At 45.4% G+C, this 18,143-nt stretch overlaps 1 protein-coding gene across 5 annotated transcripts in view; it reads right to left on the bottom strand.

Moving 5' to 3' along the window:
• Nucleotides 1-3,377: 3,377 nt before the first annotated feature.
• The window catches only part of LOC144737206 (solute carrier family 2, facilitated glucose transporter member 5-like), a 65,173-nt gene continuing 50,407 nt past the window's right edge, over nucleotides 3,378-18,143 (bottom strand). For 4 of the 5 annotated variants that reach the window (XM_078619926.1, XM_078619930.1, XM_078619928.1 and 1 more), the window contains 6 exons: nucleotides 15,925-16,220; nucleotides 13,308-13,418; nucleotides 9,038-9,139; nucleotides 8,047-8,122; nucleotides 7,800-7,927; nucleotides 3,378-7,272 (listed from right to left, as the gene is read on the bottom strand). In XM_078619926.1, coding sequence (XP_078476052.1) covers nucleotides 7,030-7,272; nucleotides 7,800-7,927; nucleotides 8,047-8,122; nucleotides 9,038-9,139; nucleotides 13,308-13,418; nucleotides 15,925-16,220 — 956 coding nt within the window. In that variant the 3' untranslated portion in view covers nucleotides 3,378-7,029. The remainder of the gene's footprint in view (nucleotides 7,273-7,799; nucleotides 7,928-8,046; nucleotides 8,123-9,037; nucleotides 9,140-13,307; nucleotides 13,419-15,924; nucleotides 16,221-18,143) is intronic. The other variant, XM_078619929.1, reaches the window with a different exon arrangement.

The raw sequence follows: 18,143 nt of genomic DNA, 5'->3' as shown, positions 1-18,143 counted from the left end.
AAACATTTACACTATGAGATCTCTTTTACCAGTGGCTAAATATAATGGTAGGTTTTTACCCTTTTAACTGGTACAAAACTGACACCTTTATTCAAGGCATCATGTTTGCAATGACCACAACACAAGTAGTCAATTAAGCAAACAAAAAGAAGCAACTCTGATAAGGATAATAATATGCACTGTCATTGAAGTTGATTGGCCCACACCCGAGACGGCTTTCTTTAGAGCCTAGTCCCCATTGGTGTAGGGCCAGATGACACCAGAAGGCGTACAACTCAAAAACAGTGCAATATCAGAGTATTGAGAGTTCGGGTTAAACATTTACACTATGAGATCTCTTTTACCAGTGGCAAAATATAATGGTAGGTTTTTACCCTTTTAACTGGTACAAAACTGACACCTTTATTCAAGGCATCATGTTTGCAATGACCACAACACAAGTAGTCAATTAAGCAAACAAAAAGAAGCAACTCTGATAAGGATAATAATATGCACTGTCATTGAAGTTGATTGGCCCACACCCGAGACGGCTTTCTTTAGAGCCTAGTCCCCATTGGTGTAGGGCCAGATGACACCAGAAGGCGTACAACTCAAAAACAGTGATGTATTAGTAAAGGCTTGGGGAGGCCTTCATCCAGTATTGGAGAGACTCTGGGTGATGATGCTAGAAGACTAGGAGCATAGTGGGGAGGGGTAGTGCAGCGATTATTGTGCTGCACTATTAACCCGGCAACCCAAGTTTGATTCCCGCTCACGACCAACACCAGTGACAATTATCTGAACCGGTCCTGGGCCTCCCCTAGGTCGACTCAAATTAGAACCTGGTGCAGTGTGTAAACATCGCCACTGGGGTCACAAAAGGAAGCCGGGAACGGTGTTGGTCACCCCCTTGTGTTCAACAGCACATTGCTTCATCAGTCTGTTATGGTTACATGGGGGATCTATGTCTTAGTTCTTGCAGATCGTCATGTGTCAGTTTATATTGTTGCATCTAACGGCCGGAGATTTTGGGCGTGATGATGACGTAAACGTTGGTGGGTTTCTTGTCCATGACCCATTTTGGTGACGTGAACCGTGCATCTGTTGTTGGTGTGATTCATCCGAATTTTGCGAAACATGTCCCGTCGGTCTTGCATCGTGCGGTTGGATATGTGGTAAGTAACGGTGGCATCGCAGGGTTGAATCTTTAAGTAGAGTTCAAGTTCGTGGTGGTATTTGCGAACGGATACATATTATTGGTCTACTTTAGTGTTTGCATTGTGGCGGAACATGTACATCTCCTTGTAAGGTTTCTTGAATCGCTGTCCAGTCGGATCGATGGCTTCAGTAAACTTCAGGCTCCGGGTCTGGGTTGTACTCCTGTCACTGCCATATCGCCACCCGATTCATTTTGGAAGGTTGGAGGTCAATTTATTCATTAACAACATTTCTGATGGTGGCTGGAGATTTCTGCTGCTTTGTAAATACATTTTCGTTTTGGGATTTTTGAGTATTTTCTCATGTATGCATGTTGCGACGTGCGGTATTGATCTTCTTGCTGATGGGTGGTGATAGGTCCTTGGAAAATGAAAAAAAAACTAAAGCAGATAAATGTTTCAGGAAAAATGTCATCAGTAGCTATGTTCTGTCCATAGCTGGATGGAAACCTTCCACATGTGGTCTTCATCCCACAGGATCCAATGATGCCACAATCCATGCAGCCAGTCGAGCCCTCAGTTTATGAGGGCTCGAATGACGACATCTGTTCCACTGGGTACAATACATTTGTATGATCTATGCTTGCTTGCGGCCACTAGAGGACGCGCTAGAGGGCATTTGGTCTATTCTTTCACACTGGCCAGACGTGTTGAAAGAGTTGGAAGGTACCCACACTTTACCTCACCACATAGACCAGCCAATCGACTGTGATTTACCGGTTTATAGTGTAAACTATATCATATCAGGCATTCTTATCGAGGAAAGAAGAAGGCATCGAAGCATTTCCACACTGCCCTGTGAAGGGGGGGGGCATAGAGGTGGGAAAGGCGGGGGGGGAGAGCCCCGCACCACCTTCACCCAGCCCCCGGCACACGGGTCGCTCCGCCAAAGAAAGTCAGTCGTGTCCTGTCGCCAGGGCACCGATATTGCGGTCCCAGCCCACGCCGCCTGCGCCGTCCGAAGGACCCCCACCTCCAGCATACCAATTCAACAACATCCCAAATCCCCCCTCGGGGCCCTGTACGATCGATCTCCTGCACTTCGTTGCTCGCCATCGCTTCTCCTGGGGTCAGAAAGTCACATTTTTTCAACTGACATGGACTTGTATTTTAGCCGGATAGAGTAGTTGGGAACGTATCCCCTCTCTCCTCACCAGGTCCCTGCGCAAGGGTAGAAGATTTCTCATCCTCGAGTCCACCGGGGTTAGATCTAGGGTAATGGAGACCCAGTTACCCTTTATCTGGGTACATTTTCCTCGTGTTGTTTTTGCTATCTTCAGCGCCTCAGAGGCGCCATGGCAGGTTGCAAACAAAATCCGCATGTGTCGGGTTTTGCTAGTTTTGCCGGATCGGCTCGGGACCGCCGGATAATATTGGAAGCTGGATAATCTCGCGCTGGATAATCGATGATCAACTGTACTCTGTGACCCAGAGGAAACACACAATGACATTATAAATATAAAAAAGTTTTAAAGTACAGCCAATAGGGTGCCTTGAATGCCATCTTCTTCACACAATGAGTAGGCCCTGATTGGGAAAGTGTCTGGACCACTTTTCTCCCCCATAGACTGATTTTCCCAGTGCTCGTTCTCCTTACACCAATAACTCTCTCAACTAGTTTCGCGACACGTTCCCATTGCACCCATCTGATACTGCTGCGTTGGCATCGGTGCATAACCTCAATTAATAATGAAAACATTAATCAATAACACTGTGGCCTTAAAGAAAATATATATAATAGGTGACGTTTTGGGTAATCGCCTTTTTGCTTAGCACGTAAATGCCAAAGTATTGTTGTGCTTTTAAGAATGGCCATTTGTCCAAAACATCGCCGACATTTTCCCTTTAAAGGCCACGGTGTTATTAACAAACGTGTTGATTTCATTGTTTAAAGAAATAAACCTACGTCTCCCTGGCTACGTGTGAGCCACGGATTGATTTCTCTCTAACATCCAGTCTTACCTAAACGCTAAAATCACCTTCATCCAACAATCTACATCATTTGTATGCAAGGTGGAGCTACACAAATATATATAAATAAAACGCCTGGCTTTTGACTTGAACCCCAAACTTGATAGATTCGTTCACTTCCACCCGTCTCAACCTTCTAGGCTACTTGTCCACGTCTCACTATGATGCCTGAGGTGTATTTTCCTTGTAGCAATCGCCAATGATCACCAGTCAACTTCATACATTGTTTATTGAACCCGAGAAACTACGCACACGCATGCATCACCGAGCGTTGATTCAAGCCGCACAAGATGACGTTACCCGGCGCATGCTGTGGCATTTGCAGGCTCCAGTCAGGCACACAACAGCATTATCGTCATTATTGTTGCGACCCTTACGGGCCGCTCCTCCTCCCCCAGGTGTACATATGAGCCATGCATTGGGGCCATAGCCATTAGATACTTTTTTAATGGTTATCAGAGAGTTCTGGGCAGAACGTTATTTTACACCAATGATAATTCAGACTCCAGGTAAAGTGGTTAACTGTTTAATGTGTTTTTCTAAATTAAACAGGTGATATCCGTGAATGTTCACTTTAAGGGTAGAGTACTGGCGCATGCGTGTGATCATATTTTATATTTCAGTTTTCAGGCAGAGTGAGGGAGTCTCGAAGGTTGTTTCTGAATATTTCAGGTACACGGTCGATTAATTTGGAGCTCAATTAGAAAATTGTTCTTGATAAACTCCTGTCCAGCCAAACAAGCACAAAGGGAACAGGGAATGTGCACAGTAAATAGCTGTCACCCGAGGTGATTGTTACAAAGCAGATGTGGAGAAGGCTGAAATGTTTTTGGAAGAAAACTAGTTTCGAGCCTGTCTGACTCGCTTACAGAGCGGCTTGTAGATTTGCCAACCGACTCATTATTGAGTTTCACAGATCGTTTTATGCTGTGCACATCAATGACTCGGTTCGTGACCCTTATGCTCTGTGGCACGTTATGAAGGGTCTGCTGCCCGGTATGTCCACAGTACTTGCGACATTCTTTGCCAATAAAAGCGATGATCAAGATTGATTTTTCTAATTACAAGGCAAGGCATTCTCCTGGTTTGCGATCTGAGTTTGATCAACCTGGAACCAATGCAAAACTCGAGACCCTTGCATCAACGTCGGTGGCAGAGGTGTCGATGTTCATTGCACAACTGCCAAATAAGACATCGCCGATCGACTACATTCACACGTCGATTCTCGAATCTTGTTCAGGCGTGCTTGCATTGCCGATTGTCCACCTAGCAAATCTTTTACAGACCAGTTCAGAATGGCACAAGTAACACGACTCCAACTTTTGCAGTCGACATACCAGAAGTTCCACAGCACTGAGACGGTTCTACTTAAGATCACTAATGACCTCGACAAAATGATAGGCGACTGGTGCACCGCAGCATTGGTTAGCCTCGATCTCTCAACCGCCTTCTACACGATTGACCTTGAGATACTCATCGGGCATCTAAGGTCAAGGTTCAGTGTATCAGATATGACACTGGGGTGGATTGACTCATACCTAGATGGTCGATGACAGTTATCGCCTATGCAGTGCCTAGTGGTATACTATCGGGGTTCGTCCTTGGCCTTTCCTATTTTCAACATTCGTCTCTCTGATCGCTGATATCATTTCATCGCATGACATCAAATTCCATCAATATGCTGATGGTACACAATTGTACACCGCAGTGAAGTCAACGTTAAATTTGAAGAGCCTCGGTAATCTCGAACATTGCATGCAAGCGGTGCACGTACGGTTTTCACTAAACGAAATGCTGTTTATTCCAGAAAATTCGGAGGCTCTGCTTTTTGGCACTCAGGCGAAAACAAATTGTGGGAGCATCAGGTGTGGTGGTTGGACTCCAGGATTCAGTTTTCTACTCTTCTAAAGAGCCTCAGCACCATACTTGACCCGAATATGTCGTTTGATCACCACGTGCAAAATATAGGCAGGTCCTGCAATTTTTATTTCAGGGCTCTACGACACATTCAACCACTATTGAGTCATACCATCGACAACTCGATTGCGTGTAGTATAGTATCGACAAGGCTCGATTATTGCAATTCACTACTCTATGGGATGTCTGGCAAAAACATTACCAAGCTGCAGTGTGTACACAATTCTCTGGGACGTGTCATGACGGGTACTGCAAAATCCGACCATATCTGTCCAGTACTCACTGGGCTGCATTGGCTTACATTTGCCAAACGAATACAATATAAAGTCTCACTCGTCTGGGATGCTCTTCCTGCTGATATTAGGCAGCCACTCGAGCTATGCACTTTTATTCTATATCGAAAACGAATTTCTTTAGAAGGGGTTTTTGTGTTTAGTTTGTTGTCCTTCCACCGCACCTCCGTTTAGCGTGGTTGTCTACGTACGTTCCGAAAGAAGTTCAACATATATATATATAGAGTGAGGGGGTCCAGGAGAAATGTTATTCACAGGTTGTCCCAGAGTTTTCACGCAGATTGTTTGCTACAGGAAGTATATTATTTTCAGGTTCCAGAGTTTGCCAGGCTGAGTGGTATTTAGGCCGCTCTCAGCCATTGTGGCGTTTGCGTGGTGATCCTGCCTCCACCGTGCACTTTCAAGAAGGGAGAGTTCCCTGTTGATGAACCTCCTAGGCTTCTAAATTTCTGCAACCTGTGACCAGAGGGCGTTCGACGTCTATAGTATCGCTGAGTATGAAGACCGCGAGTCTCTCCAGCATTCACCCGACTGAAACTATTGAACAGCGTATCTTCACTGCATAAGAGCGCTGGGGCCTGAGGCTGCAAGCTGCTTCTGCATCAGAGCCCAGGAGTCGAAAGCTGTAAGCTGCTCCTGCATAAGGCCAGGAAGAGTTTCCAGAGTCAAGACTCCATTGTGCAGCTGGGGAACTCTCGGGGAGATGTGAGTGGGTTGGATGATGTAATTGTTTTATGTGATGTTTCGTTGTTGTTTTAATTATTAAAGTGTATTTTGGAAGAGTCAATGGCTCCCTGATTCGGTTGACTGTGCTGGGGAGTGGCTGTGATGCCTGGAGCTCAGGTGCGCTGGAATGCTTTATGAGGGGTTGGATAGAGGTCCGGTCAAACTCCCCAACCCTCACGATCATCAGCTGCTGAGCTACTGGAGCCCAAGAGCAGGGCCTGCGATGTGAATATTACAGAGCTACCTCTGAGATTCCTTCAAGTGACCTCTAATCTATAGAGTAGAGAGTAGCACTTTCCTACCCACCCTTGCCACTTAATGACATGCTTGTCACGTGACAGTCAAAACGACGTTTTAATGCTCAGAGATGGATTCTTTTTCTAAATCAAGTGTGGAACCGAATTTAATATCATGGGTCTCTATGCGAGTCATTCGTGACTGGGCTGAGACCATCAAGTCACTACACAATAGAACCCAGTTTAAATCGCAGGCAGTGGATGATACCTGGATTTGAACCAAGGATCACAGCTTTACCAGCACAGCACTCTGAACTCAGAGCCACCAAGGCACCTCTCTCCACCTCTACAGTTTACTTTTTTAAGTTTTATATTTAAACTTTAATGGCAAATAAATCTGGTTTGGTGGATCAGTGGGTAGAGTGATCGAGCAGCTCGCAATAGGAAGGTTGCGAGTCGGTTAGTGCGTTTCTTTGGCCCATCATCCTTCGATAAAACAAATATCATGCTGTGGGGGAAGATCAAAATGGTTGTCATGTGGAGAAACTCCACCCTTACCATAAGAATGTGGAATTCCCACCAACGACTCTGCAGGTTCTATAAACGGGAGATGAGAATAAATGCTTCAACGCTCAACGTGAGCAGCAGGAAATCAACGTGAGCTTTTTAAAAACCAACGCACATCCCCGGTCACTCCTCGAGCTGGTCATTTTGCGTAAGCGGCGCAGACTCGATCTGGCACGTGGCAATGGCGGTGGTAGGGGCCAAGGAGGAGGAGAGGGGCTGCGCGTGGCCGTAGTTTCTTGCGTGGAAGAGACGAGAGATCTCGACGAAGGACCGGTCCTTTGTCTCAGGGAGGAGGATGCACACAAGAATAGTTCCTATGACGCAGTCCACCATGAAGAACACGAAGCAGTAGGGCCCCATGTCCTCCTGATAAGGGCAAAACCAGACATAAGCATCAGCAGTAGCATGTGTGTATTATGTTAAACTTATTTCGCACCGTACGTAGCCAACTGCGCTAATCGGAGGTACGGGAGAAATGGCAACAAAGTAAACACAAAATGCATGTTGTGTTTAGCATCACCAATCGACTGCTGGTTTGACTCACACTGTACTCACACTGTTAATGTGTGAGTCACTTTCACACACTCCCTCATACGCAAACACTAAAACTCTTGCGTTCCCTCACACACAAAGACAAAGATTCCAAATATATCATTCAACATACTGTGGGGACAAGAGCTGTTAGCAAGCATCTGACTCACTCGCACTTGTTCTCACCGTCACTTTCACTATGACTCACACTCATACTCTCACTCACTCTCACTCACTAACTCTCACACTGTCACTAATTATCACAGACACTCTTTACTCGCCCTTTTGCACTCGCTCACATTCACTCCTCATACTCTCACTCAAAGCCACCAACTTTTATTCGCTTACACATTCGCTCTCACCACAAGAAAAGGGAAGAGGAGGCCAATGAGGAAGAAGCTGAACCAGTTGACGCTGCCGCTGATGACGAACGCGGCCGAGCGCGAGTCTTGCATGAAGAGCTCTGCTGGCAAGATCCCCATGATCCCTCCTGGACTCGCGCAGGGATCACGTAGGGGTCACACGCGGGTTTATGATGACGATGATAGCAACTATCGTGATTGAAGTGACACGTGCCGTCTCATCACCACGTGCGAGACCTCTCCTCACCGGGGCCGATGCCGAAGCTGAGGATGTAGGCAAATATGAGAGCCACGCTTAGGTAAGGCATCCATATAGAGCGCTCCTGTGCCAGGGTGAGAGGAAGAATAACGCCACATCATCATGAAATTCATAATATAGGTTTTTGAGTCAGATCGCGTTGTTTATAAATGTGTCGTAACACTCCACCACCCGACACGGCCAAACAGTAAAAAATGTGTCACGTATTCAAAGGACAAATTAATTGACTTCTTTAGCCCACCGGTGTGCTGAAGAGAGAATCAACAGCATTTTTAAAATTTGAGTATGACGTTTCGCTGATAATTACAATCAGCTTCATCGGGCAAGAATGGTGAAGCTCTCCTGTTGCTTCCGGTCTTAAATAGAGCAGCATCAGGGTGATGTCATCATTTAATTCAATTAAATATGGTGCAGTGATTCGAGGCAAGGAGGGGGAGGGTATTGTAATTATATAGATTGGTAATCATTCAATTGTTATTCATTGGTATTTGTTTCCCTTATAAGGAATTGTAATTGTATTTATTTGATAATACGCTTCCAGGCCGCACTAAACCCATGTTGATTCTAAATGTGGAAACTGGAGAAAAATCCATGTGACCACGGGGGAGAGAGATATTGAAAGTTCAAATACACAGGCGTCAGGGTCTGGATCGAACCCACAACTTCCTGTATACCAGGCGAGGTAATTAACATCTCGCCACCATCAACGTAATCAACACAATTTAAAGTTTTGTTCATTTAAAATTTTCATTCAGGTTTGCATTTCGTACGTCACATTTTAAAAGCTGGAACTAAACTAATCAATGTGAATAGCTATGGAGTATTTGGCATTAAGCCGTGGGTGATGGAAACAGTCAAGGGAAGGAATTGCATTTTGTACAAACAGGGTCTCCATTAAACTATAATAGCCTCGTGTCCCCCTTAAAACATAATTTGGCCCTGGGAGTAGTTGCATTTTCTGTGAGATTGTTGCTCCTACCTGAAGTGCCAGAGACACGGTGATGGCTGCACAACAAAGCGACATGAGAACATAGCCACACAGCAGCAGAGGTCTCCTGCCCAGGCAATCCACCAGCATGCCCTACACACAGAGAGAAAGATCCCCCATGTAATAGCCTTTAACAGACTGTTGGCCTCGTGCTGTTCTCGAGTACCTATTAAGACCAACACAGCACAGGAGGGGGTGGTTGGCCATCAAAACACCCTTTGTATCTCCAATGGTGATATTTACACACTGCACATTCCCTGAAGCTGTCATTGTCTCTGTGTACTATAGCTGCTGTGCCAGTATCTTTTCTGTGTTCTCAGCCAGGGCTGGAAATGGGAATATATGATTTTGGATTTGGATCATACAAACTGAGCCTGAGCACATGGGGGTGGTGAAAGCGAACATTGACTAATACATATAATTTAGTTTCCTGTTACATCATGTTCATTTATAAATAATATAGAAATAATATGTAACTTGTTATATAAATATTCTCATACCCCCATCGAAGGATCGTAACCTTATCGTGGTGGTGAGGTCTGTGTGTTATAATGACCCTTAGAGCTATGTCGCCTGGAGTCTTGTACTCCTAGTAGGGTCTCCCTTGGTAAAACGCTCTGGGGGGAGGTTCCAGAAAAATAACGGTAAAAAAAGCTGCTCGTGAATGGTTAAACAATAAAAAAAATCAGAGAACCTTGCCCGTACAAGGGATACCGGGACACACCCCTCGAGCCAGGCCTCGGGGTGGTGTTCACCAGCAAGAGCCTGGTGGCCAGGTGACCCATGTAACCCGGTCGGGCCCAGCTCGAAATGACTACGTAGTGCCACCCTGTGGGCCCACTATCTGCAGGACGAAGGGTGAGCGGCGGGTGCGATGCCTGTATGGCAGGGAGAGGGATGGTCTAAAATGCACTGGACCTTGGCGATGGACATTAGCTATTGGGATGTGGAATGTCACATCACTGGGGGGAAGAAGCCAGAGTTGGTGGAGGTGGAAAGGTACTGACTAAATATAGTCGGTCTTACCTCCACAGACAGCATTGGCACTGGATCCAAACTTCACAATCGGGTGTGGTCTTTCTCCTATTCTGGAGTAACCTCTGGTGAGAGGCCTAGGCGGGTGTGGGGATACTCAGAAGCCCCCTGCTGGGTGCTGTTCAGTTGGAATTTGTCCCAGTGAATGAGAGGGTCACACCAATGAGACTTTGGTTCTCAGACAGGAAAACTTTAACTCTTGTCTGTGCTTATGTACCAAACAGCAGTTCAGATTATTCGGCCTTCTTGGAGACGATAGGTGCAGTGCTCAACAGAGTGCCATCTACCAACTCCATAGTCTTACTGGGCGACTTTAAAGCTCACGGGGGAATCGATAGATATTCCTGGAGAGGCGTGATTGGGAGGAATGCGCCCCCCTGATCTGAACCATAATGGTGAGGTGTTATTGGAATTCTGCGCTAGTCACGGAATGTCAATAACAAACACCATGTTCAAACAGAAGGATGTTCATAAGTGTGCCGAAGGTGAATTATTGACTTTATAGTTGTATCATTGAACCTAAGGCGTATGTTCTGGAGACTCAGGTTAAGAAAGGGGCAGAGCTGTTACATGTTCACCACATAGTGGTAAGTTGAATCCGATGCTTGGGGCACCGACCAGATAGACGTGGAAGGCCGAAACGAATAGTTCGGGTTTTCTGGAAACGTCTGGCGGAAGACCCAGTGCAGAAAAATTTCAACTTCCACCTCCGGAAACATTTACACTGCAGTCCAGGGGAGGTCGTGGACATTGAGTCCGAGTGGACAATGTTCAAGACCTTTATTATGGATGCAGCTGTGAAAAGCTGTGGCCTGAAGGCAGTTGGTGCCTGTCATGGTGGCAATCCTAGGACCTGCTGGTGGACACCAGTGATGATGGAAGCTGTCAAGTTAAAGAAGGAGGCTTTCCTAGCTATGCTCAGAAAACAGTATCCAGACTCGATTGAGAGGTACTGGCTTGCTAAGAGGGCGGCAGCTGCAGCAGTCGCTGAAGCGAAAGCCCGGGCATGGGAAAAGTTTGGAGAGGTCATGGAGAGGGATTACCGGGAAGCCTCAAAGATGTTCTGAAAAAACCACCTGATCCTGTAGGAGTGGTCGACGGGACATGACCCAGGCTGTTTTCAGTAATGGTGGCATAACATTGACCTCAACTAAGAAGATAGTTTAGAGGTGGAAAGAATACTTTGAGGAGCTCCTCAACCCGGTGGACATCCCCTCTGCTCAGGAGGCAGCTCTGGAAACAGCTAGATGGTTGGATACATCACGACTGCTGAAGTTGCTGCAGCAGTTGAGAGGGCCTTCGTAATGGAAAAGCTGCAAGGGTTGAATGAGATTCGCCCAGTTGTTAAAAGCGCTGGACAGTGTAGGAGTGTCGTGGTTAACACGCCTCTTCAATGTTGCATGGATGGCAGGTACAGTACCTCTGGATTGGAAAACTGGGGACGTGGTTCCCATTTTTTTAAAAAAGGAGACCAGAGGGCGTGCTGGAGAGGAGGCTCCGCCCGGTGGGCGAGCCTCAGATTCAAGAGGAACAATCTGGATTCCGTCATGGTCGTGGAACAATGGACCAGCTCTTTTCCTTCTCACAGATATTTGAGGGGTCATGTGAGTATGCTTCTCCAGTCTAACTCTGCTTTGTAGACTTGGAGAAAGCATATGATCATGTTCCCTGCAATGTCATGTGGGAGGTGCTGCGAGAGTATGATGTACCGGTGCCGCTTTTGTGCGCTATCTAGTCCCTCTATTCCCAGAGTGAGAGCTCTGTCCGTATTCTTGGTGTTAAATTAAACTCGTTCACTGTGGGTGTTGGACTCCACCAAGGGTACAGATTGTCTCCACTCCTGTTTGTGATTTTCATGAACAGGATATCAAGACGCAGCCAAGGTATGGAGAGTATCTAGTATGGAGACATAGAGGTGGCGTAGCTGCTTTTTGCAAATGACATCCTCTTTGCCTCGTCTGTCTGTGATCTCCAGCGTGCACTTGAATGGTTTGGTGCCGAGTGTGAAGTGGCTGGGATGAAGATCAGCACCTCCAAATCTGAGGTCATGGTTCACTCCCGGGAGATGGTGGATTGTTTTCTCCAAGTGAGGGGGGGAACAGCTACCCTTAGTGGAGGCGTTTAAGTACCTCGGGGTCTCTGTCGTGAGTGATGATAATGGGAGCGGGAGATCGGCTGGTGGATTAGTGTGGCATTGTGTTGCGGGCACTGTACCGTTCCATGGTAGTGAAGCAGGAGCTGAGTTCTCGACCAATAAGCTCTCGGTTTACAGGTCGATCTACATTCCCACCCTCACCTATGGTCATGAACTTTAGGTAATGACCGAAAGGATGAGATCACGGGTACAAGGAGCCGAAATTATATTTATCCACAGTGTTACCTGGCTCACTCTCTGTGATCGGGTGAGGAGCTTGGTAATCCGGGAGAGCCTCAGGGTCCTGCCGCTGCTCCTCTGGATCGAGAGGCGGCAGTTGAGGTGGTTTGGGCAAAGACCCCGGGGGCCAGCCCAGGACACACTGGTGGGACTATGTCGGCCTGGGAATGCCTGGGAATTCCCTAGGAAGAGCTAGAGTCTGTTGCCAGGAAAAGGGAGGTCTGGACCACCCTACTCAACATGTTGCCACCACGACCCTCACCAGGACAAGCGGACTGAGAAACGAATGAACGAACGAATATTCTCATACCTTTTATACACTTATATGTAAGTTTTCCTCCCATGTACAGTTTTAGAGATCCAGATAATGGCACTTGTGAAGTATATAGAGCATATGAAACTATTTTATTTTTTACCAGATAAGGCACACTGAGCTATATTGATCATTTTCACGAGCAACCTGCCACAAATGATAGCTCAATGAAGTGGCTTATCATGTGGAAATGTATAGCAGCCAAATACTCTAAACGCATGTTTCTGAATGTGGAGAGGAAAAACCAAAGGACCCGGAGAAAAATCCACGCGATCACAGGAAGAAAGACATGCAAATTCAAAATCTACAGCCTTCAAGGTCGGGATCGAACCCACGAACCTCTTTTATACCAGGTGAGGTAGTTAACATCTTGCCTCCATGGCCCTCCCCATATATATATATGTGGACAACCTGATGCTACACTAGTCCCTGATTCCTTCCGCAACGACACAGTCGAGTACAATTTTCACTCCCACCACAGCATTCTGGGCCCTTCCAGCCCATTTCCACCCTGGTTATAGCTGCTATGTCTGTCTTACGCAGGACATGGCGGTGAGAATTTCTGCAGCTCCAGTCCCCAGTGTCATGTAGGGGATCTTCTCCTCTGAGATCTTTGCCTCCTTGAACACGTACGTGGAATAGAAGTAAATCTGAAAACCAAAATACAAAGATCCCCCGTATAACCTCAACAGACTATGAGGACAAGTACTCCATAATAGAGGTTTTTTGGGTTAGATTGCGTAAATATATAAATGTGTCGTTAAAACATGCCACTACTGGCCAAGACTAATTAGATAATCTATCGAAATTTAAAGAAATCTAAATGATTTAACCGTTCGGATAGCTACCGCCTTAGTGCTACGTGGAAACGAATAATCAAATAATACATTATTTAAATGCATGCCTATAAAGGGAACCATACTTCAATAGGGATTACCGTTCGTACGGCTATTTTAATACACACAATAGACATTAAGAACAAGATCAAAAAGCTCACATAATGCACATGCATAATGTACGTTGACTCATTAACCCCCCCCTCCCCACTTTGCGCAAGAGCGCAGAAGTGTGGTCACCACATCTACGCCTCTATATACGGAACGAAACAGTTACACTTCTCCGCAAATCTGGCTGTTGCCTGATGAAGCGAGTTGTAATTACTGGCAAAACGTCGTACTCAGATTGTAAATGTTGTGGCTTGGCTCTCCAACACACTGGTGTAGTGTACTTGTGACGAATTGACATGTTCTGTTCACGTGATAACCCTTACTATTTGGCTGAGTCGGGTGATGGCGGGTTTTAATGACACATTTATATATTTACGCGAACTAACCCAAAAAACCTCAGTAATGGATGATATTGGTCACGAAAGTCTACGTGTTAAACAAGACAAGTACTGTCAGTGAGCACCTATGAAGGTCGGCATGGCACACGAGGGGTTGGGTGACCGCTTTTTTCTCCCCAGTGGCGATGTTTACACACTGCACCAGTTACTCATTTAAGGCTGAGTCGACCTTGTGGAAACCCAGGACCAGTTCAGATATTCGTCACTGGTGTTGCCCGTGAGCGGGAATCGAAACTCGGGTGGCTGGGTTTGTAGCACAGCGTGCTAATACACACATATACTTGTCCCCCGTATAGTTGGTAGTGTGTGTATAAGTTTGGGTTTATCGCCTCTGTAAGGCGAAATTGTAAAACTTTGGAAAGGCCCAAAAATACTTCTTCTATAATGGGGGTCTACGACAACAGACAGACCAAACGACCACTTGCATGAACACGAGACCGAGTCCAGTCCCAGCCAGGTTTTTTTTAAAATATATGTAACCTCATCTCTGGAATTGTCACAGTCCAAATGTAAAGTAAACCGCAAAAAAAAAGTTATACAAACAAAATCTCAGTTGCATTTGTCTCAAACCGCTGTTCTATCAAGATAATCAGATTCCAGGGCAAAGGTCAAGGAAAAAAGTAACTAAGGTCTGCAACATGAATATGCAAGTATTTCTAGGAATCACATGCCAATGAAATAACCTAAGTCACATTAACAGTAGAAAGTTACTGATCACGTTATAATGAGATCAACACGTTATGAATCATGATGAAAAAATAAGATTTGTTTTACCCTTTCTGGCAATTAAACAGCAGGTGTTAAGATATTCAAACACCACATAGATACATTTTGCAAGACATCAAGTCTGCATTAACCACACATACTTGTGGCAATATATGCAAACAAACATGCTCCCCGTGGTCGCATGTATTTTTATCCGGGTCCTTCAGGTTTTCCCTCCACATTTAGAAACATGCGTTCAGAGTATTTGGCTGCTACAAATATGCACACGATAAGCCACTTTACTGAGCTATCATTTGTGGCCAGGTCACTTATGAAAAATACCTACATATCCCAGTAGTGAACCTTACCTGGTAAAATAAACATTGTTTAGTTTTAGTTTAGTTTATATTCTTCCACCAGAAGACTATGACAAATATCTACTTCTGGAGGTTATGTGTTTATTTATTTATTTACATTAACTTTACTGACATACAAGGACTGTCTTACATCTCTAGACAGGTAGGGCACTACACCTACACAGGTTGTTGGGGCGAGGGTTACGAGCGATGACGTATGAAGCTTGGCACAAAATACGAGAGGCTAGTATGGTGAACAAAGAGCAGAATATTAGGTTTTACTAATAACTCCTTAAACCCAATTGGAACAAATCTGCCATATGAACCTATTGTAGTTAAGGATTTTATTTTAATTCGTAAGACCTACTACCCAAGTATAAAACTCCTCACCACTCAAAAGATCATGTAATCAGAGTTAGTCTATGTGACATAAACGCCCAAAAAAGTCTACAATGTTCACACAAAAAATACACTTTCCAAAGTGAAGGTCAACACAAATCTGTCATTGAAATGTAATTCCCATCATGGTTCAATAATTTTATGAGGAATGAATCATCTGTCACCTACAATTCTTTTAAGATTTTCACTTCTGCAAATTGCAAAATCTTCTACAATTTACAGGATTTGTCAATTACGGGAGGGCGGATTACTGGCGGTTCGACTGAAGTGATAATTGTTGGCATTTGAATCAGGCTTTGGCTATATTGCTCGAGAAGTGAATGAGTGAGGTGCAGGTATTGTGTGGATCACCACATTCAGTCCGCTGAGCTGCTGAGTGACGTTGAGCAGAAGCACGGTGACAAGCTGCCACCTCGTTCCGCGGTCCCTCATCACATCCCACACGGACCGGGGCCCCCCCCCAGACATCTGTTCCTGCTCCGCTCTCATGGCCAAAAGCTCCTCATCCAGTTGGTGCTCCAGGGGAGAACTGCCAGTGCCCTGACCAATATCAGCGCTGTTACCATCACCACCACCAGCAGCAACATCACTACAGCTGCCACCACCATTACTGCCATCGCCATCACCACCACGTAACCATGCGAGCACTGCAAAGAGACAAGAACACACATTTAAGTTTTGTGACTTCCGCATGATTTTAGAATATTTGGCCTAGAGCTGGGATGAGTCAGTTAAAGAGATTCAACAAATATGTTTCCATGGTAGATCACTCGAGCCCCTTTAAAATTGGGCGACTGACCCACACCCTGCCTCCCAAAGGCAGGAATCCTCCTACAAGCCATGCCTAGTGTGGCCTATAGCTTGTAGTGGGTATCCTGTGGCGACCTCTGTGTGTGGGCATGAATTCTTGTTTTAACCATTTACAACTACAATTAGTACCATTTGTTCTGTGTGTGTGTAGTAAAGGGGGTCACCTTAATTCTGGTAAAGTTGATAAAATATTAATTAAACTGTTGTGTAAAGTTTTGCTATTCGGGTGTCAACTTTTAGAAAATTTGACACTTTGATAAAACGGTTGTTGCCCAAAATGTGGAGACACAAATCAGCACAAAAAATCTCGTCTCTGTATTCTCGCCCTGCTCCTAAGCCAATATTCCTGCCCTGGTATCTCATCATGGCCTACACGCATACCAGTCCTGCTCATTATTATTGCTGCTATATAAATATTTCCAAGGACAGATGCTTGCTGAAACGCATTACAGAATACAATCAACGCAATGCTAACAGACTTCTCAATGTGCACTGTTATGACAGAAAGTCACACGAGGAGATTAAATAATGGCCTCATAAAAGAGTACACCCTGACTCCGGCATTATTCAACCTTTACATCAGTAACATTTTATCAAGAGTCTCGCAAAATAATTTATGCAGAAGATATTGCACTGGCTAACCCAAGTCTCTACTTGCGAGAAAGCGGAGAGAACCCTGGAGGTGGACCTAACAATGCTAGAAAATTACTTCAAAGCATTATGCTTGAAGCCGAATGCAGGGAAAACATCAGTATCCTCCTTTCAATTGAGAAAAAAAATGAAGGATCGAGGCCACTCAAGGTAAATTCTGTGGTGCCCTTCGTAACCATGACCACAGACCCAGATACCTCGGAGTCGCCCTTGACTGGACTCTCACGCTGTCGCCATCACCTCAAAGCCTCTAGCAAGAAGATTAAATACAGAGTCAACAGCATCCAAAAGCTAGCATGGAATTCCTGGGGATGTAATACAGGGATGTTTTAGAGATCAACGTGGCAGAAAATCGCACTAAGCATGTCTGGTGCAACAGCTCTCACATTGGGCTCGTTGGCACTAAAATCAATGCTGTGCTGGGTGTGGGCAGTGGCTCCCGAATATCTATAACCACTGCAGTGGCTGTCAGTGCTCGCAAACATCCCACTATTATCCATAATAATATGTTGGGTTAGATCGCGTAAATATAAATGTGTTGTTAAAACCCACCAACACCCGACACAGCCAACTAGTAAGGGTTGTCACGTAAACAGTACATGCCAATTCGTCACTCGAACAGCACACTGGTGTGTTGGAGTACCAAGCCACAACATTTACAATCTGAGTACGACATTTCGCCAGTAATTACAACTAGCTTCATCAGGCGACAGCCAGATTTGTGGAGAAGTCTTACTGTCCCACTATCAATAATCTGATGGGATGATGGAACACTTAAGGAGCATTTTTTTAAAGATCTTGCATATCGACACGAAATCTCCACCACCCTCCCATCGGAAATAGAGACTTGGACTTGGGGCCTGCCACCCAATGGCACAAGATGTCGGAAAACAGAGGTTTTCCAAACAAGAACCTTACTGAATAATTGGTAAAGGAACAGCCTGGTTTATCTCTGCCCCAACGACAGTGGACCACTCTCAACCTTGTCCGAACACATGAAAGGTGTGGATAGTTCCTTTCTGATGCCGAGAGGTTGTTGCATGCCTTAATTTAATCAAGGTTGGCTTACTGTAACGCCTTGCTTGCTGGCGTTTCTAAAAATATTTAAA

Source organism: Lampetra planeri, chromosome 65 (genome assembly GCF_965212315.1).
Source record: "Lampetra planeri chromosome 65, kcLamPlan1.2.h2, whole genome shotgun sequence".
NCBI classification, from domain to species: Eukaryota; Metazoa; Chordata; class Hyperoartia; order Petromyzontiformes; family Petromyzontidae; genus Lampetra; species Lampetra planeri.
This window is presented reverse-complemented; position numbering and strand designations above follow the sequence as displayed.